General features: G+C 36.4%; 1 protein-coding gene across 8 annotated transcripts; it reads right to left on the bottom strand.

Annotated features, from left to right (window-relative positions):
• Positions 1-335: 335 nt before the first annotated feature.
• LOC129300885 (uncharacterized) lies at positions 336-24,471 on the bottom strand. Of its 8 annotated transcripts, none has more exons than XR_008590851.1 (7): positions 19,707-21,410; positions 19,378-19,473; positions 18,549-19,140; positions 16,117-17,421; positions 15,750-15,817; positions 8,951-9,028; positions 632-693 (listed from the first exon to the last, which is right to left on the bottom strand). XR_008590851.1 is itself a non-coding variant. In XM_054939483.1 (6 exons), the coding sequence occupies exons 1-6, from the start codon at positions 21,504-21,506 to the stop codon at positions 450-452; spliced, it is 432 nt and encodes a 143-aa protein (XP_054795458.1). In that variant the 5' UTR covers positions 21,507-24,471; the 3' UTR covers positions 336-449. The 8 variants fall into 8 exon arrangements, 1 of the variants encoding a protein (XP_054795458.1); XR_008590853.1 differs by lacking the exon at positions 632-693 and adding exons at positions 5,382-5,460; positions 5,703-5,844 and having other exon boundaries at positions 16,117-19,140; positions 19,707-21,416; XM_054939483.1 differs by lacking the exons at positions 15,750-15,817; positions 16,117-17,421; positions 18,549-19,140 and adding exons at positions 336-468; positions 21,459-24,471 and having other exon boundaries at positions 599-693; positions 19,707-19,802.
• Positions 24,472-27,901: the final 3,430 nt, after the last annotated feature.

The following is a 27,901-nucleotide window of genomic DNA, read 5'->3' as shown; positions in this document are numbered from 1 at the left end:
ATAAAATTAATTTTTCTATTAATGAGAAAAAAGCACAGGCTTAACAGATTAGCTGAAAGATCATCCACGAAGACCAGTATATGTTAGGTTTAGAAGCTAAAATTCAAATAACAGTTCCAAAACTAATTTATATGTCGTTTAAAAACGTCTCAAGATATTGCTGATGTGATTGAATGATATTTCTCCCGTTTTGTAATCACTAGATTGTTTAGACACTCAGTTGAGAACCACTTGGAAAAGGATATGGATTTAAGTGTTCCCAAAAAAAAAAACAAAAAACAAAATATAAACTAGTAACTTAGTGCTTATTTATCTTAACGAAAAACAAGCTTACAGTGGAACTGTCTTCATCTTCAATATGTCTTTTTGTTGGTTTATACGACATTTAGTTATATCTCCAGATTCAACATAGCGCCATGCATCCTTCTTGGAACGGAATACATAACCATTCACTGGATCTGTATAGTACTGTAGAAATTGCAAACCAATCAGAACTTATTCACACATTAAGCACATCAGAAACTGTAAATACAGAATAGTGGGGTTAGGGATGGGTACAACGCATAAACAATACCAAACATTAAATCAAATTTCATACTGGGTCTTTCCTAATGCCACTGCCGTTCTTCCTATCTTGACTTCTTTTATCCACCCAGGAGGTAAATCATCAGCTGCAGACTTCCCAGTTTCAACCTAAAGCATTCCAAAACTATTTAAAAAAAAGTACATGCCAAATAATAATTCAAGAAAATGAACTTCTAGTGATAATTGATACACTACACAGCCAGTTCATTCCATGGTTGTTAAAAAAGGGATTTGACTCATGGACTCACATGCTTTCATGTTCTTACATATCTATACCTAGCACTGTTTTGAAAACTGGACCGGACTGGCCGGTCGGACTGGTCGGACCGTCGACCGGTCTGGTTTCCGGTCTGGTTCAAAGGAAAAAACCGTTTTAAGAGTTGAGCCGGTTTGAGCCGTTTCGAACCGGCGGTCGGACCGAGAACCGGAATCAAGCCGGGAACCGGATCCGGTTTTCAAAAACCGGACTGTTCAAAAAAAAACTTTTTTTTTATTTTTTATCAAATTTTTTTAAAAAAATGACTAATTTTTTTAATCATTTGATATTATATTGTATCATATGGCTTGTTAGGTCATGACAAACTTAAAGTATTTGATTTTTTTAAATTAAATAGCAATTTCATATATATTTCTTATATTTAAATTATTATATACATATATAATTTTTTTAATTTAATTATTACGTCACTGGTTGGACCTGGTCCAACCGGTTGAACCATGCGAACCGTGAACCGCTGACTTTTCCGGTTCAATATCCGGTCCGGTTCTGAAAACATTGATACCTAGTTAACTCTTAAATAGAAATAGTAACGTACAAACTCAAAAAGAAACTTGCATAAAATCATAGTTACGAGGTGAAATCATCAATTTTTTGATGAGTTCACAAGTCGTGTATTTAACCTTCCTTATTCCTTTATCATCATCAGACTTGTCACTGGAAGCCAATGGAGTGGCTCACTATTGGCTGCTTTGGAATATTGCAACCCTTCACGGATGTTGCTCACTACTTATACTTATTACTAGAGGATGGTTGTGGGAATATTATGTCATTATTGTGAATAATTAGCATTTATTGTCATTATTAGGCTTTATTAGCATTTATTAGGTTTTACCTCAATTGATGTATATATATATATAGCTTCAGTTTATACATTAGAATATACATGAATGAAAAATACACTTTTTCTCTCTCAAAATACCAGATGATATCAAAGCTTTAGGCTCAAAAATTCAAATTTAGTTTAGGAATAGTTGGAATGAGACTTTCTAAACAATACGTGACGGCCTTTGTGTGGACAATGGTGAAGGGAGTTGTGAATCTCACTGCCACCCTAGACATACTAGGAGGCTCCGAACAATGAAACCGAGGATAGCAACGGCGAATAGTGGTGCGTGTGGACCACTGTTTTGAAAACCGACCGGATCGACCGGTCGGACCGTCGACCGATCTGATTTTGGTCTGGTTCAAAGGAAAAAACCGTTTTAAGAGTTGAGCTGGTTTGAGCCGTTTCGAACCGGGTCGGACCAGGAACCGGAATCAAGCCGGGAACCGGATCCGTTTTCAAAAACCACCAGACTGTTCAAAAAATTTTTTTTTTAATTTTTTATCAATTTTTTAAAAAATGACTAATTTTTTAATCATTTGATATTATATTGTATCATATGGCTTGTTAGGTCATGATAAACTTAAAATATTTGAATTTTTTAAATTAAATAGCAATTTCATATGTATTTCTTATATTTAAATTATTATATACATATATAATTTTTTTAATTTAATTATTACGTCACCAGTTAGACCATTGGTCCAACCGGTTGAACCATGCGAACCATAAACCGCTAGCTTTTTCGATTCAACGTCTGGTCCGATTCTGAAAACATTGGTGTGGACCACATGTGCCACCCTGTAAACTAGTCAGCAAGCTTCCGGTGGCACGTGGCGGTGATTATTAGCTCCGTTCAGAACACAATCTCCTCAAAAGACAAACAACACACTCTCTCGGCTAATCCAGGACAATCTGGCATATGGGTACATCGTTTCGAACCATATCAATCCGTAGTGCCTTGTTTTGTTGAGTTTGGAGTTATATTAGGTTGTGGCTTCTATTTTCAGTCTATTATGAAGTCTTTTCCTTTTTTAAAGTGCTATGTATACTCCTCTGTAGTGTCGTGACTAATTTTTCCAGATCTGCACCTCTAGCATTAGTGGTAAAAAAAGGTCCCTTTCTTCAAGCTTTAAGGACAACTCGGAGTGCAGTGGTTTGGATTGTGGATTCGGGGCATCCGATCATATGACTAACTTTCATCAATTGTTCACCACTTACACCCCGTGTGCTGGAAATGTTAAAGTGAAAATTGCAGATGATTCCTTAGCACCTATGGTAGGGAAAGGGAGCATCCGTATATCAGATTCTATTGTTTTGGAATCTGTTCTCCATGTGCCAAAGCTTGATTGCAAATTTCTTTCAATCAATCAGTTGACTAAGCAACCAAATTGTTTTGCCAAATTTCTCCCATCTCATTGTGTGTTTTAGGACCTATCATTTGGTACAACAATGGGCAATGCTAAGGAGTATGAGGGGCTCTATTATTTAAAGGTCATTACTCAAGTAGAAACCTCACCTATTTTTAGTAATTCTGTGTCTACCTCTAACATTAATATTTATGTTATGGCGTAAGAGGAGAGTCATCCTAATTTTCATTACCTTCAACGATTGTTTCCAACCTTATGCCCCAACCTGAATTATAGTGAAATCCAGTGTGAGATGTGTGAACTTGCCAAACACCATCAAACTTCCTTTCCCAAAGCCAAATACACACCCACCAAACTTTTCAAAATCATTCACAGTGACCTGTGGGGGCCATTTCGTACTCCAAACCATACTCAAAGAAAATGGTTCATTTCCTTCATTGATGACTAGTCGTATTTGTTTGGGTTTACCTTTTAAAGAACAAGTCTAAGGCTGCATCCCCATTCATGAGTTTCTTCACCATGATCAAAAAGTTTCTTCATCCACATTCAATACTAGCACCCAAGTCTAGCACAATGATAATGGTACTAAGTGCTTCAACTAGTCTTTGAGTCATTTCCTCCAAATGCATGGTATTGTCCATACAAGTACTTGTGCCCACACCCCTCAACAAAAAAGGGTTGTAGAAAGAAAAAATAAACATATCCTTGAAGTTGCAAGAGCATTCATGTTCACTTGCAATGTGCCAAAAGTTTTATTGGGGGGATGTCATTTTAACCACAACCTATCTCATCAATCAAATGCCCAATCGAATCTTATCCTTTAAAACTCCTCTCCAAAAATTGCAAAGTGTTTTTCCTACATCCCACATTGGAACCAAACTTCCGCTTCAAGTATTTGGTTGCACAACCTCTGTTCATATCCACCAAAACAGTAAACTCGAACCTCGAGCTATCAAGTGCATCTTTCTTGGCTATTCTCCTACTCAAAAAGGATACAAATGTTTTGATCCTGTTTCTAAACACACCCTTGTAAGCCTCAATGTTACCTTCCATGAAGAAACTCCCTTTTATTCCAATTCTTCAATTCAGGGGGAGAATATAGGTGAATCTCAGACTTCGGAACTAGCACCTTACACAGAATATGTACTTCTTAAGCCCTCACCAGAATCATTACCCTCACCATCTTTTCCGTCAAACACCCCACCTTTACCAATCTCTTCTCTTATGCCAAAGTTTGGAGAACAAGAAAACAGAGGGAGATGTAGAAAGACCACAAAAGGAAGAGTCATTGGTTTATACTCGAAAGAAGAAATCAAAAGATAGTAAGCAACTTGTATCTAAGGCATCAAGAGAGTCAGAACCAGAGGTAGTTCTTAAAGTTGAAGTACCAAGGACTAATCCATCTAGTAAGCCAAATGATTCAGAACAAGGAAGTGAATCTGCTGAACTTGATCTTCCTATTGCTCTCTGGAAACCACCTCGGACTTGTACCTTACATTCGATTCAAAAGCATGTATGCTACAAGACTCTCTCTCCTGGTTATTAGGCCTTCATCACTAATTTGGATAAAATTGTTATTCCTAACAACATCCAAAAGGCACTGGAAATACCAGAATAGAGAAATGCAGTTATAGAGGAAATGAAACCTTTGGAGAAAAATGAAACACAGAGATTGTTGAGAGACGTAAAGGTAAGAAATTAATTAGTTGCAAGTGGGTCTTTATCCCAAAGTATAAGGCTGATAGCACACTTGACAAGTTAAAGGCACGATTAATAACAAGGGGTTTCACCCAAACATATGGTATAGACTACAACGAAATGTTTGTACCAATGGCAAAACTATATACTATCAGAATTCTATTGTCAGTAGTAACCAACCTTGAATGGAAACTTCATCAACTAGATATCAAGAATACCTTTTTAAATGGAGAATTGAAGGAATAAGTCTACATGACTCTAACTCTGGGGTTTGATAGAAGCAAAAGTGACAAAGTATGTTGGCTAAAAAAATCTCTATATGGCTTGAAACAGTCACCTAGAGCATAGTTTGACAAGTTCTCAAAGGTCCTAAAGTTAAGTTACAAACAAGGATTATTAGATCATACGATGTTTGCTAAGGCTGAGGGAGCAAAGAAGTGCATCCTTATTGTGTATGTAGATTATATAATTCTTACATGAGATCATGTTAAGAAAATAACAAGGATAAAGACTATCCTTGGTAAGGAATTTAAAGTCAAGGATTTCAAGAACTTGAAGTATTTTCTTAGAATGGAAGTTGCAAGGTCAAAATGAGGCATATATATATATCTCAGAGGAAGTACGTACTTGTCTTCTCAAGGAAACTAGCATGTTAGGCTGTAAACCTAAAGAAACTCCTATTGTGGTCTCAAGAAACAAGCAACCTAAGAAAAACAATAAGGAGGAGTTAGAAGGAGAAGAAAACTCTAATAATGAGGTTAAAGAGGACAACGACAATGAAGAAGAAGAAACGGTTGATAAAGACAGATATCAGAGATTAGTTAGAAAGTTCATTTATCTATCCATTACAAGGCCAAATATTGCTTTCGTGGTCAATGTAACAAGTCAATACATGTGTGATCCAAGGAAGAAACACCTGGAAGCTGTATACAAGATTCTCAAATACCTTAAAGGTACACCTGGTAAGGGATTGCTATTCAAGAAGCACGATCAGAGGACGATTGAGATATATACAGATGCAAATTGAGAAGGGGACCAATGGAGACAGGAGATCCACCTCTAGCTATTGTTCGTTTGTGTGGGGAAACCTAGTGACTTGGAAAAGTCAAAAACAAAGAGTTGTATCTAGAAGTAATGCTGAATCAAAATTGAGAGCATTAGCTCAAGCAATCACAGAAGAACTATGGATAATAAGGGTCATGGAAGAAATACAGGTCAAAATTGATCTACCAATGAAGTTGTATTGTGACAATAAAGGCTGCCATATGCATGGAATTGAATTTTGTACAACACAAGAGATCTAAGCATGTTGAGGTGGATAGGCATTTTATTAGAGAGAGAGAGAGAGTAGAGAAAGACATTGTATGTTTGACATACCTACCTACCAAGTTACACGCTGCTGATGTGCTCACCAAAGGACTACCTAAGCCTACCTTAGTTGTATAAGCAAGTTGGACATGATTAGCATTTATGATCCAACTCGAGGGGAGTATGGGAATATTATGTCATTATTATGAATAATTAGCATTTATTGTCATGATTAGACTTTATTAGCATTTATTAGGTTGTACCTCACTTGATGTGCATACATAGCTTCAGTTTGTACATCAGAATACACATAAATGAGAAATACACTTTTTCTCTCTCAAAATACCACAATGATATACACTATGGCCACTGTGTGATACGTGCAATACATTAATCCTCCCTCACAAGCTTTGTTCATACAAGAATAAGCAATTAAGAAAAAAAACAAAGAAAATTAGGTGAACATACATGTGGCAATGAGACATCTTGTGATCTTCTTTTGATGATTTATGTTACTTTTAGAATCCGTTAATGAGCCTTAATAATAGATTAGTGAGTTCTATTGAGCAAATAATAAAATATTAGATTTATTAGTGTAGAAACAGAGAGTTGAAGAAGCTTGTGTATTATCAAGACTCATCAGCAGAATGCATCCAGCAGAGGCCAACTTTGGTCCAGAAAATAGGGATATGATATAGGGAATAAAATCAAATACATACTACCTAATTAAAACAGAATAAAGATATTTACAAATTAAATCTTTGATTTCCATGCTCCCCTCAAGTTGAATCATAGGATATTAATCATGTCTGACTTTCATTACTTATCTCGTCCATTCCCATCCCTTTATTCAATAAATAATCCTGACATAAAATATGAGTGTGAAAACTAGCCAAGCACTACAAAACATCATTCCACAAAGCACCGTTTACACTAACCAAATCTTGCGCTACTATCCATGGTGACATGATGGACCTTTGTTACTATCCACAGTAACATGTGGGAACCATCCCGTACTCCAAACTATACCAAAACAAAATGGTCCATTACCTTCATAGATGGTCACATTCGCCTTTGTTAGGTTTTTCTCTTAAAAGAGAGGCAAGGAACATCTATGTTTCTGAATTTATTCACCATGATAAAAAAAAAAAATTAGTTCAATACAAGCACCCAAGTCTTGCACATTGACAATGGTACTAAATACTTCAACCAAACTTCTCTTCTACTACACAATACATTCCATAAAAGTAATCATGCCAATACACAAAATAGGGTTGCAAAGGGAAAAATAGACGCATTATCAAAGTTGCTAGAGTACTCGTTTACATACAATGTGCCAAAGTTCTATTGGGGCATATCATGTTAACAGCGACGTATCAACTAAATGCCAAGTAGAGTCTTATCCTCTGATACTCCCCTTAAATGATTACAAAGTGTCTTTCCCAAATTACATCTTGAATCCAATATTCTTCTTCATGTGTTTGGCTACACTTCTGTTCATATCCACCATAGCAATACACTTGAACTTGATACCATGTAATGTGTAGTTCTTGGATATTCCACTACTTAGAAGGGGTTCAAAATCTTTGACCCATTTTCAAAACACACTTTTATCAGCCTCTATGCTAGAGGTACACTTTTTTCAACTTAATTCACTAGCCAGAACTTAGTTCTAATCTCAAACATTTGTGACGTATTCTCACCATTTGAATAGGCTTCACAAACTGCTTTCCATATCTCATAAGCTATAGGGAGAAACATGAAGCTCCTTTTTATGGTAGGTTGTCGAATTGACAAGACAAGATGAAACCGTGGAATTTTTGAACTCATATAGTTTCAAAGCCTTGTTCAAAACCTCGAGCACTAATCTTACCAAAGATGCATCCTTGTTTTCCACAACCTTTAATCACAAGCTTCATGGATTCAACCCACTCTCTGCAATTCTCACTAGAGAGCTTGTCTAGAATAATGGCGACCACCAATCCCTCTAGGCCAATAGCAATGAGTGTGTTGCAAACCTAACAAAAATTGGAAGTAAAGGATCCCTCAAGGCCAAACAATGCATGGTTAGATACTACATATCGAATGTATCGAACTCCCCCTGACTCTGATACTACGTAGAAACTAGGATTTGAAGATGCTTGTGTATTACTAAGACTTATCAACAAAGTATATAGAAAAGCCAAAACCTTTAGGCCAATAAAATAAGGATATGATAAAACAAAAAGTCTTATCCCACAAGTGAAATTGGCTACATAAATTGCACAACATCATTATATTCTATCAACAACAAATCTCAAGCAATATTACTAACCAAAATATGCTTCTCAATAATTTCATTTAGAAATACGGCATTTATATTTGTGAAAACCAAATATTTAATTTGTAACTATTAGTCTTTATTATATTTTTATTATACAAGATCGATATAATTTTGTGCCTATATCGGAAATCAAATATTTATTGTTTATATAGGTCTTTATTCTTTTTTCATTAGATAAGATTGATATGATTGAGATTATTAGATATTAAATATACAACAACAACAAGCCTTATCCCACAATTAAATATTAAATATATTTTAATAAATTTGATTTACTAGATATTATTTAGTTTTACATTAAAATATCTATTTATATGTTTAAAATAACAAAATAATTACGTGTTGATTATATTATTTAATTACTTAATATATATGCCATCTCGACAATATGATTATATTTTTTTTATTTATTTTATTAATAGACAATAAACTATTACAATTTTACATTTCTAGTTAATATTACTAGTTTATCCTTCCTTGACAAGTTTGGTAACCTTGGTTCATTCAATGATCAATCTTATGAAAAGAGGGGGAAATATCAAACATCAAATGAAATATCATACCATATCTTTTGTAATCATCTCAGCTTCTTGTGTAGACCCAGGTTGTAAATCATCCACTGTAGAATTCTCAAGCACAACCTAAAATACCCAAAACAATCATAAAAATGCATACTGAAAAGCTATTTACCAAATATAACTTCTAGTAAAATTCAATAAAATTAATAAATGGTTAAGCAGCAATCAATATTAAGAAAAGAAAGAGATATCAGGCTAGGATATTAGCAAAAAGATCATCAAATCATCTATGGTAGATATAGAAACTAAAATTAGAAGCATGCTATTATTCTGAAGACCAAAAAAAAAATAGAAATTGCTGATCTAATTGAAGAATCAATCTTTTCCCCTTTTGTGATCATTCATTTGTTAGGACTTAGGGATTCAAATTGTCAAAGGAATATGAATTAGAATAATCAATGCAACAACAAAAAGCCTTATCCCACTAGGCGGGGTCGGCTACACAGATTGTACGATGTCATTGTAATCTATCATATACCAAGCTTTTAAAAATGTTCACTAAAAAATCTTGGTCAACAACTTCCAAAAGTGTTATCTTTAAACTTCCTTTACCCCTCTTGACAAAACTCAATATTATTCGTTTCACTCTCCTCATCAGTGCCTCCCATAGTAGTCTTTATACATGTCCAAACCATCTCAAACAATCTTCTACTATTTTTCCCTCAATAGGTGCTACGCTTGCTTTTTCATGCATGTGCTCATTTCCTATTTTATCTTTACATGTATGTCCACACATCCATCTCAACATTCCCATCTCTACTACTCCACCTCTATGCTCTATTTGTCCCATTAGAGCCCAACATTCCTTACCATATAATATAGCTAATCTTATAGTAGTACGATAAAACTTTTCTTTAAGTTTATTAGGTACATTACAATTACAAATAACTCCTTCATTTTTTTCCCAATTAAACCACCCATCTTATATCTTATGTACAATATCCCCTTCAATTTTCCTATCATATTAAATAATAGCTCCTAAGGTTTCAATTTGAGTAGAAGTAAAACAGAATATTTACATTGTATTTTTTATAAGAGTTCAGTGAGTAGTAACTTGGAAGTGAAATTAGGTGATTAAACCATACGTCAAGTGACAAAGTTTAGATATTTGGGAACGATTATTCAACAAAATGGGGAAATTGATGGAGATATTGCACATAGGATACAAGCAGGGTGGTTTAATTGGAGAAAAACTAAAGGAGTTATCTACAATCGTAAGGTACCTAATAAGCCTAAAGAAAAGTTTCATCGAACTGTTATAAAACCAACAATTTTATATGGTAGTGAATGTTGAGCTTTGACGGGACAGCAAGAACATAAAGTTAGACTAGTTACACTCACAACAAATGCTATGTCAGGCCTTGTGTGTGAGAGGTAGATAAACTTCCCAACAAGCCTTTGATATCTCTCTTCGTCAACTAGCTTGTCTTTTTCCTTATCTTCCTCTTCCTCAGCTGTGTTGTCTTCTTCCTTAGAATTGCCCTTTTCCTTCTCCGATTTTTGCTTCCTTTTTACAACAACAAGAGTTTCAAATAGTTTACACCCTACAATACCTGTCTCTTTTAAGAGACCAAGTACATACTTTCTTTGAGATACATAAATACCCTGTTTTGATCTGCCAATCTCCATACCTGGGAAATACTTCAGACGTCCAAGGTCCTTGACCTTGAATTCTCTTCCCAGAGAAGCTTTCACTCATGTTATTTCTTCATTGTGATTACCAGAAATAATTATATCATCAACATATACAATGAGAATACACCTCTTACCTCTCTCTACTTTGACAAACATGGTATGATTCAATAGTCCTTTTTGGTAGCCTTGTAATTTTAAGACCTTTGAGAATATATCGAACCAAGCTCATGGGGACTGCTTTAGACCTTATAAAGATTTCTTTAATTTGCATACTTGGTCAACCCTTCCCTTAGTGAAGCCAGGGGGCAAGGTCATATAAACTTCTTTTAATTCTCCATTCAAAAAAGCATTTTTGATATCCATTGGGTGTAATGGCCGTTCAAGGTTGGCTGCTATAGATAGCAATACCCGAATAGTATTCAATTTTGTCACTGGTGCAAAAGTTTCCTGGTAATCGACGCCATAAGTCTGTGTGAACCCTCTAGCCACCAATCGATCCTTCAACTTATCAAGCCTCCCATCAGCCTTATATTTCGGGGTAAAAACCCATTTGCAACTTACTAGCTTCTTGTTCCTCAGCTTATGCACAATCTCCCAAGTCCCATTTTCTTCTAATGCTTTCATTTCTTCTAGGACGACCTCTCTCCATCCCCTTCTTTTCAGGGCCTCATAGATGTTATTAGGAATGCTAACATCATCCATATTAGCAATAAATGCTCGGTAACTAGGAGACAAGGCTTCATATGACAAGTATTTTTGAATGGGATGTTGTGTATAAGATCGAGGTTTCTTCCTAAGGGCAATTGGCAATTCCAGATCATCTTCTGAGATCTTCTCCATATCAAGATTTTCATCAATCCTCTCCCCTTCCTTTCCAAGACTTTCTTTCCTAAAATCTCCCACCGGTTCTAATTCTAGTACTGCCTCAAGTATGATAGCCTTTATACCCTATATCATCTTCTGTGTGTAAACTTTGATCCCTTTACCCTTAGTACCTACATCCTTGTCTCCCCCTGAACTTGCATTTTCTTTTGCTTCTAGCATAAAAGATATAGGTACAAGATCAAGAGGAATATCAAGAGGAGTATGGTTAAGAGAGTCAATAGGAGAATACTCACAGTTAGGAGTCAACTAAAGTTCACTCCAACTCTCACCCTGAATTGAAGGAGACAGATAAAAGGACTCATGTTCAGAGAAAGTGACACCATGGCTAACAAAAAAAATGCTTGGAAGAAGGATCAAAGCATTTATAGCCTTTCTGGGTGGAAGAGTAACCCAAGAACACACACTTGACAGCTTAAGGCTCAAGTTTGGTGGATGAATGGAGATGAACAAAGGCAAAGTATCCAAAAACTTTCAAAGGAAGATTGGTCTCAAGATGAGAAAGAGTGTGTTTGGCACAGACACTCAAGTGGAGTAGAATAGGACAATATTTTACTAGGCATACAATTAATGAGGTAAGTGGTAGTAAGAATGGCATCTCCCCAGAAGTATTTAGGTACATTTGTGGTAAACAAAAGGAAACAAGCAAACAACAACAAACAACAACAACAAGCCTTTATCCCACTAGGTGGGGTCGGCTACATGGATTGCAAGACGCCATTGTGCTCTATCATTTATTAAGCTTTTAGAAATATTATTAATTAAGAGATCACGTTCAACAACTTCCAAGAGTGTTCTCTTAGGCCTTCCTCTACCTCTCTTAATCGGACTCAAAGTTATATGTTCCACTCTTCTCACTGGTGCCTCCCTTAGTCTTCTTTGTACATGCCCAAACCATCTCAACCGATTTTCTACCATTTTTTCCTCAATAGGTGCCACCCTCACTTTTTCACGTATGTGCTCATTTCGAATTTTATCTTTACGTGTATATCCGCACATCCATCGTAACATTCTCATCTCTGCTACTCCAACTTTATGCTCTTGCTGTCCCGTTAGAGCCCAGCATTCACTACTATATAACATTGCCAGTCTGATAGAAGTACGATAAAACTTTCCTTTAAGTTTATTAGGCACCTTACGGTCACAAATAACTCCTTTAGCTTTTCTCCAATTAAACCACCCACCTTGAATTCTATATGAAATATCTCTACTGATTTCGCCATCATTTTGAATAATGGCTCCCAAATATCTAAACTTTTCCACTTGAGGTATAATTTGATCTCCCAATTTCACTTCCAAATTATTTTCGAATAGTCCTTTACCAAATTTACAATATAAATATTCCGTCTTACTTCTACTCAGACGAAAACCTTTCGACTCTAATGTCCTCCTCCATAACTCAAGTTTGTAATTAACCTCTTCTTTTGTCTCTGCTATAAGAACTATATCATCCGCGAAGAGCATACATTTCGGAATTTCCTCTTGAATATGTTCCGTCAAAACATTTAAAATCAAGTTGAACAAATAAGGACTCAGAGATGATCCCTGATGTAGTCCAATCTTTATAGGAAAATCCTTTGTTTGACCACTAGGCGTTCTTATACTAGTTTTTACCCCCTCATACATATCTTGTATGGCTTTAATATAAGCAATCCGTACTCCCTTTTTTTCCAACGCTTTCCAAAGCACTTCTCTTGGTATACGGCCATAAGCTTTTTCCAAATCAATAAAAACTATGTGTAGATCTTTATCTTTACAACGATACTTTTCCATTAATCCCCTTAGTAGATAAATCGCCTCTGTAGTTGATCTACCTGGCATAAAACCAAATTGATTCTCAGAAATACTTGTCTCCAATCTCAACCTGTGCTCAATTACTTTCTCCCACAATTTCATTGTGTGGCTCATGAGTTTAATCCCTCTATAGTTAGTACAATTCTGAATATCTCCTTTATTTTTATAAATAGGAATTAATGTACTTCTCCTCCACTCATCAGGCATTTTCTTGGACCGTAAAATCACATTAAATAACTTAGTTAACCATCTCACCCCTTCTTCACCTAAACATTTCCACGCTTCGATAGATATACAATCATGTCCGTTAGCTCTACCATTTGCCATTTTCTTAAGAGCTTCCTTTACCTCCTTATCACGTATTTTTCGATAGAATGACAAATTTTGTTCTCCTTCACTAGTTACTAAATCCTCCAAGTTACTAGATGAATCCTCTCCATCATTGAAAAGTTTAGAAAAATAAGTCTCCCATCTATTTTTAATTTCATCATTTGTAACTAAAATTCTTCCCTCTTCATTCTTAATACACCTTACCTGTTCTAGATCTCTTGATTTTCTTTCCCTACTCTTGGCAATCTTATAAATATTTTGCTCTCCTTCCTTCGTCTCAAGGTTCTTATAAAATTCTTCAAAAGCTTTAGAACGAGCTTCACCCACAGCTCTCTTAGTTTCCTTCTTAGCCATACGATACCTCTCCCAATTTTCCTCATTGTTACACAAATGTATGGCTTTAAAACAGTTCTTCTTATACTTGATTTTGTCCTGTACACTATTATTCCACCACCAAGACTCCTTATCTCTCGGACCAGAACCTTTCGATTCTCCCAAAACTACTTTTGCAACCTCCCATATCTTTTTAGCCATATCCTCCCATATGATGTTAGCACTTCCCTGAGAATCCCAAATTCCTTTATCCAAAAGATTTCGCTTGAAAATATCTTGCTTCTCACCTTTTAATTGCCACCACCTAATCCTTGGTGTTACTACTTGTCGACGTTTTTAGATTTTACTCATAATACACACATCAAGGACTAGGACCCTATGTTGTGTCGTTACAGCATCTCCGGGGATCACCTTACAATTTTTACAAAGTTTTCTATTTGTGTTCCTAACCAAAAGAAAATCAATCTGCGACCTTGAGGCTCCACTTTTGTAAGTGATGAGATGCTCATCTCTCTTCTTGAAACAAGTGTTGGCAATCTTAAAATCATACGCCAATGAGAAATCAAGAAGAGTTTGTCCTTCATTGTTTAGCTCTCCAAAACCAAAACCACCATGCACCCTCGCATACTGACCAGCTTCCCTCCCAACATGCCCATTAAAGTCTCCTCCAATAAAAATCTTTTCACTCTGTGGTATGTGTCGAATCAACCCCTCCAGATCCTCCCAAAATAATTCCTTAAGACTGGCTTCTGTCCCGACTTGCGGCGCATAAGCGCTAACAATATTAACAGTCTCACGTCCAATTATCATTTTTAAAGAAATAATTCTGTCTCCAATTCTGCTAACTTCTACAACGTTCTTCTTCCACTCCTTATCTATAATGATGCCTACTCCATTGCGTGCACTTACTTTTCCTGTATACCAAAGTTTGAAACCTTGAATATCCTTAGCTTCTTCTCCACGCCATTTTGTTTCTTGCAAGCAAAGGATATTGATTTTCCTTTGAATCATAACCCCTACAACCTCTACAAATTTACAATTTAATGTCCCAACATTCCAAGTACCAAATCTAATTTTGCTCTTATGGACTAACTTCTTTAGCCGCATGCGTCCAGAATGACGCGGTAGCCCTTGCTCATTTAACACTACATCCGGGCGCCGATGCAGCGGCTCTAACTCACTTATCACTGTACTCGAGCCATGCAGCGCGTTACTTACGGGCAATGACCTAGCATTAACATTATAACGTCTATTGTCCATGTTTTTCCGTTCAGCCACCCCATTTTGTTGAGGGCTGTTAGCATGAGAGATCTTATGAATGATTCCCTTAAACTTAAAAAAGTCATTCAAGGACTTATTAACAAATTCAATGCCATTATCAATTTGAAGAATTTTAATAGATGTGTGAAATTAGTTCAATATCATTGTAAAGAATTTGATGAAAATAGATGTCACATCAGTCTTATCTTTCATTAGATATACCCAGCACACACGATTATGGTCATCAATAAAGGTGACTAACCACTTGGCATGGGTTCTATTAGGAACACAAGGACCCCACACATCACTTTGAACAATAGAAAAAGGTTGAGGGCTTATATTCAAAGCATGAAAACAAAGATTAATGATGTTTGGCTAACTCACAAATATCACAATGAAAACTAGAAATTTTATTAGATGAAAAATGAGGAAACAAACTCCTCAAGCAGTGGACATTGGGATGACCCATTCATTAATGCCACAACAAAAGATCAACATTTTCAAAGGTAGATGCAAGGTTGCAGCGGATATGAGACCAGAGATTACTCACGGTTGACTCGTCCAAGTAGTAGAGTCCATTACACTTCTCAGCATTCCCAATCATCTCGATGAAGGATCCTGGAAAATACAATGAGCGGAAAAAAAATTTGAGCACTACAATGAGCCTGTTTAGTCAACTTGCTTATAGACAACAAATTACAAGCAAGATAGGGAGCATGAAGGACAGAATCCAACTGTAAAAATTTAGAGATAGTAATACTGCCCTTTCTAGCTATAGTAGAAAAGGTGCCATTAGTTGTATCAATTTTCTCACACCCACTACATGGAACATATGATGTAAATAATGTAGAATCCACAGTCATGAACAATCCATTCAGACTTAGAGGAGCAGACATTGAACGCATAATGAGAATTACCTTTCTTAGCCACTGAAGCATTATATGATAGAGAGGATGACTAGATGGATTGTAAGGATTGAAGCATTTCCATGAGCTTGTTTAACTGGTCCTTATCAACAGCTAGTAAAGAAGTAAGTTTGCCTTGTATAGACTCAGATGTAGCCCAGTAACCATGACACTTACCTTTACGAGGTTTCTAGTTAGGGGCTTCCCATGAAGATCCCAACACTTATCTTTCGAGTGGCTAGTCTTCTTACAATGGTCAAAAACAATTTTGCCTTTTGCATCTTTTTATCCCTGATCAAAATGCCTGCTTTAAAGCAAAAGATTCAGATGAAAGAGGAACAGAAGAAGGAGTAGGTAACATCATCTTACGATGAGAAGCCTCTCGATAAACTTCAGCAAAAGCATCACGAGTTGATGGTAATGGGGAGCGAGCCAATATGCGACTTTGAACATCATCTGTGAGTGATGAATGCCAACCAAGAACTGAAAAACCTGCTCATCTTCAATACAACGCTTGTACCTTACTGCATCAATGGAATAGGACCATACCTCTTCTGTGTTGAGATCAATTTCTTGCCATATAGCAACTAGGTCCAAATAGAATTCTGTTACCTCTCATTCGCCTTGTTTGATCTGCCAAGTTCGTGTCTTCAAATCATAAAGATGTGCACCATCTTCACCATCCAAATATGACCCCTTAACTGCTTCCCAGATATCTCGTGCCATTGGAAGAAACATGAAGGAGCGTCGAATTTATGGTGTCATAGCATTAATCAGCCATGAAGCTACCCTAGAATTATCAATCTCCCACGTCACCATAGCCTTCGAGTCTAATGCATCTAGAACCTCAGAGTAGCCAGTGATTAAACCCAGCTTGCCTTATCTACCAATAGCAAGTCTGATTGATTGGGCCCATTCTCAATAGTTGCAGCCATTGAATTTTTCTGAGATGAGAAGAGTAGAGGTCCCTTCGGCAGAACTCAACCCTTGGGAAGTTCCACCATATGGATTAATATTTGAGTCAATTTCTATGCCAAAACCAATACCCATAGTTGGAAGCTGTGGAACACATGAGTCTGAACCTAGGTGTGATACGATTCTGCTGATGGAATCTAAAGAGAGAGAGACGCACAGTGCGAGGAAAAAAACTAACATTGACCACGCCAAAGAATACTAATGAATATACGTTCTCATGCATCGTGACTCGAGAATGTCACGCCAGGAGAAGACGCTCACAGACGCTCGCAGAAGACTGCTGACCAACGTGCAGCTCTAGACTCATTGTGCAGCTCTAGACCCTGGCGTGTTGTGCGATGCCTGTCATGCCAGTGGAGAACGCCTAGAATCAAACTTAGTGGAATCAACGTGCACGCTATCATGTGACTCTGTAAACCTCGACTGATTGAATTGGCTCCGATGCCATGTGGTTTGGAATTTCTCAAGAGCGTGTATATTATTCACAAATGCACTATACATATATAGTTTACAAATAACAACTATAAAGGAAATAAAATCAAATCAAGAATAAAATATTAACTCCTATGATCTCATCTAATTATATCCCTATGTTTAAGGAATAAATCTTTCTAGTATATTAAATATAAGTTTGACTATTCTCACAAAACCAATTCAAATTCTGATTGAAAATGGAAATGGCCACGACTTCCTAGATTATGAATTGGCAAAGAAGATGGGATGGAACAAGAAAATGATTGGGCAGATGCAATGATAGCTACAGCATAAAGATTGAAAGTTTATGGTGTTTGGAAAGTGTTCAAATGGAGAATGCAAGTTGTGGAGTTCTCTAGAGATTTAAGAGTCCTGAATATGATAAATAATGACATTGTTTTTGGCTAGAAAAGGCTCAAAAGTCTTCATTACGCTTTTTGGAATTATGACTCTTAATGGAAGGATGGGTGTTTTGCAGGCACAACCTCAAATGGAATGGCATATGGTTAGCTAGAAAAGAATATGAGAAATTATGACATAATTTAAGGCTAGAAATGGCTTAAAAGTTTTCATTATACTATTTGGGATTATGGAGCAAGTTGTAAACATTGGCTTAATGGTGATACAACACCAGCTTTCACACTTCAACTAAAGCAACACCATATAAATTGCTTTATGTTCAGAAGCCATCCATTTAGACTCCTCACTAGCCTAGGGAAGCGATAGTGGAAGTAGATAAAAGCTTTAAAGCAAGAGAACGCATGATTGGGGTATTAAAGCATCACTTAAGAAGTGAAGCAAATCATATGAAATATAAGGCTGATTTAAAGAGGTCTGATTGTGAATTTGAAATAGGGCAGTGGGTTTTTTGAAACTACAACCCTATAGACAGATCTCAATTGCCTCTTGAAGCACCCAAAAGCTAGCACCAAGATACTTTGGACCATATAAGGTGATAGGAAGAGTAAAGAAGGTCCCCTACAAGCTGCAATTACCTTGTGTCCAGGATTCATTCAACCTTCCATGTATCATTACACAAGCTATGTCCAAATCCTTCAGTTAAACAGAGACATCCCCCATAAGATTGGCCGGAAGTCCAAGCAGCGTTAGTTCCTAAGAAAATATTAAATAAAAGGGTAGGAAGAAAGAAAAGCAGGATCATTGCTGAAATTTTGATCCAATGAGGAAGATACCTGGATGTCACAGTCCAGTTATCAGAAGCAATTTCCAAATTTTCCCATTCCTACCTTGAGGACGAGGGTTGTTTAAGGGGGGTTATTGATATGTAAATAATATATATAATAAGAGTTAGCTGGGTTTTAGTAATTATGAAAGTTAAGGCTCCTAGTCTATAAATAAGATGTTTAGACCTAGATGTATGCTATGCTGTTATTCACAATGTCTGAGCACTATTCAGTTCTCTGTTTATCATATCCCTCTCTTTCTTCCTCTCTCTCTATCATATCAGTCTTCAATTTTAATTTGTCTTTTATTTGGCTCAAACGAACATGTGCTTATATCTCCTGACTCAATACAGAGAAATCCATCCTGCTTGGAATAATGTTCATTCACTGTATCTGTATACCGCTGTGGGAATTACAAAACAATCAGAAATTCAGAATTCATTAGCATACAGTAATGCACTGTATCACACACAATTCTAAATTGACGAAATTGCATGCAAATCACCTCCCCTAAAGAGGAAAAAGAAAGAAAAATGCATAAATATTCATAACTTTTATATTTGTCACATTAAAGTTCCTTTTGATTTGCTGGGACAGGGTTTAAAATATCACAAGTCTCAAACATGACGAAATTCCATACTTGCTCTTTTCTAATGCCATTGTTGTTTTTCCTAATTTTGACTTCTTTTGTCTGTCCAGCTGCTAAATCATCCACCATAGACTCGTCAACTGCAACCTAAAAAATACCAAACACTATTAAAAAAAAAAAAAGCTAAGCAAATTCTTAAAAAGAAAAACTACTAGGTAACATTCAACAAACTAGATAGATGCTCATCCAATAATCAATATTAGGGGAAACAATCAAATTTCATAATTTGGACGGACTGACAACTGCCTAGCTTACTTGAGAGGTGAGGAGGGGAAGCAGTAAAACACTAACAATTTCAAACATAAAATAAAATGTCATACTAGGTCATTCTTAATGACAGTGCCGTTCTTCCCAATCTCAATTTCTTTTGTTGACCCATGCAGTGAATTGTCCACCGTAGACTTCTCAACTGCAACCTAAAGCATACAAAACTATAAAAGCCTATATAATACATACTTGAAAAAGTAAAAGATAATTTTGAACAAGATAGACCAAAGAAGAGTCATATTTTCATTCATATGGAGGACAAAACATAAATATAGCTTAGAGAGAGCACTTGGTCGAAATAATAGGGATCTACTAGGATTTACAGTATCTGGCAGGTAAAAAATAAAATATCTACAGTATCCTAGACAATTAAACATTTACAAATAAGGATAAGTAAATTAAATTCTAAAATCTTAAATATTTACACGCTCCTCATGTTGGGTCATAGATATTGGTCATGTCCAACTTGCTCACAATCTTCAAATTCCACTTTTTAGGGAACCTTTGTTAATATATCAGCTATTTCATTCCTTCTTGGTGCATAAGGGATGCATGCAAACAATGCCTTCTTCTATTTTATCTTTGATGAAGTGTCTGTCAACTTCCACAAACTTAGTTCTATCATGCTGAACAGGATTATAGGAGATGTTCATGGCTGCATTATTAACACAATAGGGCTTGATAGGAGAATCTAATGGAATATGCAACTCTCCAAGCACTCTTAAGCCACAATCCTTCACAAATGCCTTGTGCAACAGATCTGAATTTGGCTTCAGCACAACTTACAGCTAATATATTCTATTTTTTGCTTCTCCAGGTAACTAGACTTCTCCCCACAAACGGTCACCCTGGCTATCTTCAAGTGAGCCTACCTAATCCGCATCAGTATAAACTTGAATGTGGGTCTGATTTATCTTTTAAAGCTAGAGGCCTTGTCCTAGGGTGCTTTTCAAACACTTTAGAATCCTACGCACAACCTCAAGATGCCTCTATTTAGGACACAGAAAGTGTTGACTTAATACACTTACAGCAAAGTAATATCTAGTGTCGTGGGAAAGACATGAGTTTCCCCACAAGTCACTGATACCCTTCTTTATCAACTAGCTTCCCATCATTTTCCTAGTGTTCGAAAAGTTTTGGTTACAAATAGAGATATTAAAGACAAATTGGAGGACTTAACTCGAGAAGAATAGAATTTGATGCCTTATCATAGGATTTGAGATAGCAAGATTAAAGATGCTCTCAAGAAAATGAAAAATGGTACAACCACTAAACCTAATAGAATCCCTATTGAAATGTGAAAATGTTTAGGTGAAGAGAGGATATTGTGACAAAGCTATTTAATAAGATTTTACAGTCTAAGAAGATACCTAATGAATAAAGGAGAAGCACTTTAACTCTCATTTACAAGAATAAAAAGGATATTCAAAATTGTGCAAACTACAAAAGGATAAAGCTTGTGAGCCATCCAATAAAATTACAGGGAAGAGTAATTGAACATTAGTTAAGGTTGGAGACTGATATTTTTGAGACCAATTTGGCTCATGTAGGAAAGGGCTGCAATAAATGTGATATATCTACTAAGGAAATTAAACGAAAAGTATCGAAACAAAGATAGAGACTTATACATGGTTTCCATTGATTTGAAGATAACTTATAATCACATATCAAGAAAAGCACTTTGGAAAGCCTTCAAAAAGGAAGAAGTTTGGGTTGCTATATCAAAGCTATACAAGATATGTAAAAAGGCAACTAATATAAAAATATCTAGAAATGAGATAAAACCGTTACTTATTTGACCTTACTTTAGATGTTCTGATTGAATATATCCAAGAGAAAATCCCCAAATGCATGCATTTTGCAGATGAATTATGGAAAAGAACCTTGGAGTCGAAAGGTTTCTACCTATGTAAGTGTAAAAATAAATAAATAAATAAATGCATTTTAATTTTGATAAGAGGCCAATTAGTATTAATTTAGAAGTGAGCTTGAGAAATTAGATCATACCACAGGGAAAAAATGCAGAAATATGGGAGCAATTCAAAACAATAGTGAAATTGATGGGGATGCTACACACAGATAACAACTAGGTGATTCAAATAAAGAAAGGCAACAAGAGTGATTTATGATTCGGAAGGTACCGAACAAGCTTAAAAAGAAGTTTTATTGAACTACTATACAACCAACCATTTTGTACGGTAGCGAACATTGAGCTTTAAAAGGGACAACATAATGTTGGAATAGTATAAATGAGAATGTTGAGATGGATGTGTGGACATACACAAAAAAAAACAAAATCCACATTGAACATAAATGATACAAAATAGTTTGAGATGGTTTTAGACATAAGCCTTATGAAGAGGGGAGGAGAAAAACCAAAGAAAACACTCAAAGAAATTGTTGACCGAGACTTTTGATTAACAACATACCGAAAAGCTTGATTGTTAATAAAACACAACAATATCATGCAATTCATATAGCTAGCCCCACTTAGTGGGACAAGGCTACTTGTTCTTGTTGTTGCACCTAAATTAGGGGTGTCACACGACTTGTTTTCCTTCTTCATAGTCACTATAGAAGTGTCATTTGGCTTGCATCCTAGCATACTATTTCTTTAAGCAACTGAGAATATATTTCCTTTAAGATGCATAAATTCTCTTCTTTGATCTAACCACTTCCAATCACAAGAAATATTTCATTTCTCCCCAAGTCTTTTACTTCAAATTCTCTTACAAATGCCACTTTTAGTCTTTCCATCTCCTCCAAACTTCGGGAATAAAATATCATCAACATAAACAATCAAAATTGTTTTCTTACCCTCTCAATGTCTAAAGAAGATTGTGTGATCTATTTGCCCATGTGTGTAACCTTCGATCATGCATACTTGAGTAAATCTTTCAAACTAAGCCCCAAGAGATTGCTTTTCTTTAATTCACATATGGATTTTTTTTTTTTTTAAGTCTGCAAACCTAATTACTACCTCCTCTAGTAAAACTGGGAGGGAGTGTCCAATACATTTCCACCTTTAAGTTGCCATCCAAGATGGCATTTTCACATCAAATTGACAGAGAGGCCAAGCTATATTAGCAACCAAGGACAAGAGGATTCTAGCAATATTAGCATTGCAATTGGTGCAAATGTTCTGTGTAGCCTTTTCCATGAGTCTAAGTAAAGCCCTTCTCCACTAGTCTAGCCTTGTATCTTCCTATCCCCACCTGACTTACACTTCATAGTAAACATCCATCTATACCCAACGGGCCCCTTCCCTCTTAGGAGATCAACTTCTTCCAGGTGCCTTTTTTGCCCCAATTCCTCCATCTCTTCCACATTATTTGGCCTTTACACTATTTAGACAAGTTATTAAAGCATGATATAGAAGAGAAAGATGTCCATTTGATATAAATTTTTATATAGGATACAAAGTACAAGATCAAAGCTTCTTCCTGAGAGCAATTGGAAGATCAAGATTGTGATGATATTGTAATTATTATGAATATTATTATTTTCTATTTATTAGGAGTTAATAGACATTATTAGAGTTTATTAGTCTTTATCATTTTATCTCCTACTTTGATGTATAAATACCCTTGTGTAGCTCCATTGTAATGAGAATATGCATTTTTCTCTTCTCAAATTTCCTGTGTGGCATCAAAGCCCATTAGATCAAAACCCTAGTTAGGGTTTCTGTGGCATGAATAGTCTCAAACCATCAGCTAAAACCCTAATGGAGGAGAAGAGAAATTGTTGGACCGCACCACCAACCAAGGAAGGACTAAAGACCTCCAATCAACATAACCCCAAAGTTTGGTGTCCATCGATGGCACATGATTGTCACCTGCACCACTCATCCTTTCTGAGTGAAAGGGAGAGTTCTAGCACATGGTAGCGCATGAAGGATGTTTTCCGACAACAATGACCTACTCTAGCAACGACGGACTATTTCCTGCCTAATCCTAGTGTTTTCCAACTGTGGGTATTTCAAGTCGTCACCATGTTCATTGATTGTGACTATTGTCAAAATAGAATGGACCCAAGAGAACAAAAATACCCAAAAATTCCTTAGGGGAATGGGGCTTCCAATCCTAGAAGTAATGTGTCTCAACCTTCTTGATCTGATTTGTACTTGTTTTCTCATGAGTTTTCAACAATGGGTGATGAAGCATGCTAAACTGCCATCCAAAGCTATCAAATACGATGTAGCATGTGTACACCAAGTTTCAAAGTCAATATCTGTCTTTTTGGCACACAAGGTAATTTTCTTCAAGCCTTGGAAACATCAAGAGGTAAAACTTTGTGGATTGTTGATTCTAGAGCATCAGATCATATGACCGATAGCCACAAATTATTTTCTACATTATGCATTGGAAATTTGAAAGTCAAAATTGTAAATGGGTCTCCTACTCCTATTGCAAGGAAAGGGAGTATTCATATCTTTGAATCTATCACTTTAGAATCTATTCTTCATATGCCACAATTAGCATGCAACTTGTTTGTTAGCCTACTGACAAAACAATCTAAAGGTGGTGCTAATTTTCTTCCAACTCATTGTGCCTTTCAAGATCTATCGTAAGGGATGACGATTGGACATGCCACAAATTGCAAGGGGCTCAAACACCGCGTATGCCATTCTATATCAACCTCTAAAGAAACTAACATTTTCTTATCACACAAGAGGATAGGTCACCTGAATTTTCAATACTTGTATAATTTGTTTCCATCGGTTTTCTCAACCAATACCAAAAATGTCCAATGCGAAGTGTGTGAACTAGCAAAGGATCATCAAACATCTTTCCCTCAAGCTCAAAACACAACTATCAATCTATTTGCTACTATCCATAGTAACTTGTGGGGACCACCCCGTATCCTAAACCATACAAATCGAAATGGTTCATCACTTTCATTGATGATCACACCCATTTGTTGGGTTTAACTTTTAAAAGACAAGTCTAAAAGCCACATCTATGTTTATAAATTTCTTGACCATGACCAAAACCCAATTTAATACTAGTATTCAAGTCTTGCACACCGACAATGGTACTAAATACTTCAATAAATCCTTGAGTGCTTTCCTTCTCAAGCATGGTATCATTCATCAAAGTTCTTGTACCCATGCCCCTAAATAAAATGGAGTTGCAGATAGAAAAAATGGACATATTCTTGAAATTGCTAGAGCTCTCATGTTCAATCACAATGTTCCAAAGTTTTATTGGGGAGATGCCATTTTCACTACTACCTATCTCATCATCCAAATGCCCAGTTGTATATTATCATCTAACATTCTCTCCAAAAATTGCAGAGTGTTTGTTCAACATCCCATATTGATACTAACCTTCTTCTTCGTGTATTTAGGTGCACTGCCTTGTCCATATCCATCAAAACACTAAACTTGGTCCTTGGGCTACCAAATGCATCTTTCTTGGCTATTGTCCTACTCAAAAGGGATACAAATGCTTTCATCTGTTTCCAAACACACATTTCTAAGTCTTCAGAAGACTTTCCATGAAGACACACCTTTCTATCCCAATCCTTCAATTCGGGGAGAGTACAGGTAAATCTCAAAATTGAGAACAAGAAACTAACAACGAACAAGTACTCCTTGATTCCTGTTTCACACCAACAGAACTATTACTAGAACCATCACCCTTATCTTCTACTACCATTTCTCCTTTGCCCACACCATCTCTTGTGCCATCACAAAAATAACTCAAGCAAGGGGAGATGTAGAAAAGAAGAAAGATAAAGGCTTGATGGTTTACTCATGAAGGCAGAAGTCTAAGGAAGGAGAGCACGTTGTACGTAAGGCACCAAAGGAGTCAAAACTAGTGGTAGAATTCCATCTCAGCAAATTCCTAAACAAGTGATCAATCTAATTTTGATTTACCCATTGCTCTCAGAGAACAACCTCATTCTTGTACTCTACATCCAATACAAAAACATACGTCCTACAAGGCTCTCTCTTCATTTGTCACTAAACTGGACAAAGTTGTAATTCCCAACATCATCTAAGAGTAACTAGAAATAATAAAATGACAAAATGCAGTTATGGAGTAAATGAGAGCACTTAAGAAGAATAGAACATGGGAGGTTGTTCCAAGACCAAATGGCAAGAAACTTGCAAGCTGCAAGTAGGTATTTACCCCAAAGTACAAGGCCGATGGTACTCTTGACAAGTTAAAAGCACGCTTAGTAGCAAGAGGCGTTCCCTACACATGGTAGTGACTACAAATAAACTTTTGCACCAATGAAAAAATTAAACACCATCAGAGTCTTATTATCTGTGGCAACCAACCTAGAATGGCCACTTCATCAACTTGATAACAAGAATGTCATTCTCAATGGAGACCTAAAAGAGAAGTATACATGACTCCCTCCAAGATTTGATAAAGGTAGAAGTGATCAAGTGTACAGGTTGAAGATATCTTTGTATGACCTAAAGTAGTCCCTAAGGCACGGTTTGACAAGTTCTCAAAAGATCTCAAATTTGAAGGCCACAAACAAGGATTGTCAAACCATATGATATTTGTTAAAAACTAAGGGAGGCAAAAGGTGCATCCTTATTGTATATGTTAATCACATTATTCTCACAGGAGACTACCTTAAGGAAATAACAAGAATAAAGATTGCTTCGACAAAAGAATTTGATGTGAAAGACCTCAATAACTTGAAATATTTTCTTGGCATAGAAGTTGCAAGATTAAATAAAGGCACCTAAGTATCTCAGAGAAAGTATCCACTTGATCTCTTGAAGGAAACAAGTATGTTAGGTTGTAGGCTTGTTGAAACTCCTATTATGGCTCCAAAGAAGAATAAACCTAAGAAGAATAAGAAAGAGTCAGAAGAAGCCAATTCTGATGATGAGGTTGAAGAAGACAATGAGAAAAAAGAGGCTGTTGACAAAGAAAGTATGGTGATATTGAATTTATTGTAAATATTCTACCCTGATTATTAGGGATTATTGTTGATTATTAAGAGTTATTAGTGTTTATATTCTGTCTCTCAGCTTTGTGTATATATACAGGTTATAACTCATATTTTTTGAATCAATGAAAATGGTATTTTCCCTCTCAAAGTGCCACATGTTATCAGAGCATTAGGATCTGAAAATTTTGTCTAGGGTTTCTGGCAGTGTCTTGCATGGCAACCCTAGTATCGTGTCTCTAGCCATTAATGCTAGAGTTTCTTGACTCTCACCGCGGCCTAAGGAGACTCACTAGCGTCCGATCGGCGGAACCCAAGCGGACGGAGGCCAACAATGGCATGTGGATCTCACACGCGCCTCCTGTAGTTTCTGCACCAGTGAACACTAGACGGCACGTGGAGCCGCGTAACCCATTTGAACGACGGCAGCTTCTTCTTCCGGTGACAACGAGCTAGTTCCGGCAAGATTCCTGCGTTACCCAAGCCTGGGGAGCATCATTCGCAAACTTCCTTGCTGTGGGTGTCTCCGTTCAGTGTATGTGTTATCTCTATGGATCCTCATAAGCTTCTGTCATGAGCCATTGGAAGGATCCAGAGTGGTGTGTTTGGTGATTCTCAGTTTTATGTCCTATGTTTCTTCATCTTTCAAGAGACAAAAGGTACTCCAATCATCACATGCTACTGTAATTATGGGATGTGAGTCACTATCCTCGACCTTTGATGCCAAAATAGGTAGTTTCCTTCAGGCCCTAAAAACTTCTCGAAACAAATCCCTGTGGATTGTCGTTTTCGAAGCATCAGATCATATGACTAATTGCCATCAATTATTCTATACCTATGTTCCATGTGTTGGGAACCTTAAAGTCAAAATTGCTAATGGATCTCTTGCTCCTATTGCTGGGAAAGGGAGTATTCGAATATCTAAATCTATAATTTTAGAGTCTATTCTTCATGTACCAAAATTAGCATGCAACCTATTATTTGTTAGCCAATTAACCAAGCAATCTAAGTGTTGTGCTAATTTTCTTTGGACCCATTGTGTCTTTCACCATTTATCATTGGGGAAGACGATTGGACGTGCAACAGAATGTGAGGGGCTTTACTTCTTTGACGATGTTGGCGTGAGTTCCCAACAAGCCACCAGTGTATGTAACTCTATATCAACCTCTAAAGATACGGATATTCTGTTATGGCACAAGAGAATGGGTCATCCTAATTCCCATTATCTATCTCCTTTGTTCCCCAACTTGGTTCCACTAATCATGATGTCAAATATGAGGTGTGTGAACTAGCAAAACATCATCGAACATCATTTAGTAGAACACCATAC

Source organism: Prosopis cineraria, unplaced genomic scaffold, assembly GCF_029017545.1.
Source record: "Prosopis cineraria cultivar Desert tree isolate PC_DT_omini unplaced genomic scaffold, ASM2901754v1 PC1788, whole genome shotgun sequence".
NCBI lineage: Eukaryota > Viridiplantae > Streptophyta > Magnoliopsida > Fabales > Fabaceae > Prosopis > Prosopis cineraria.
Note: the sequence above shows the minus strand (reverse complement) of the source record. Positions and strands in the feature narration are given on the sequence as shown.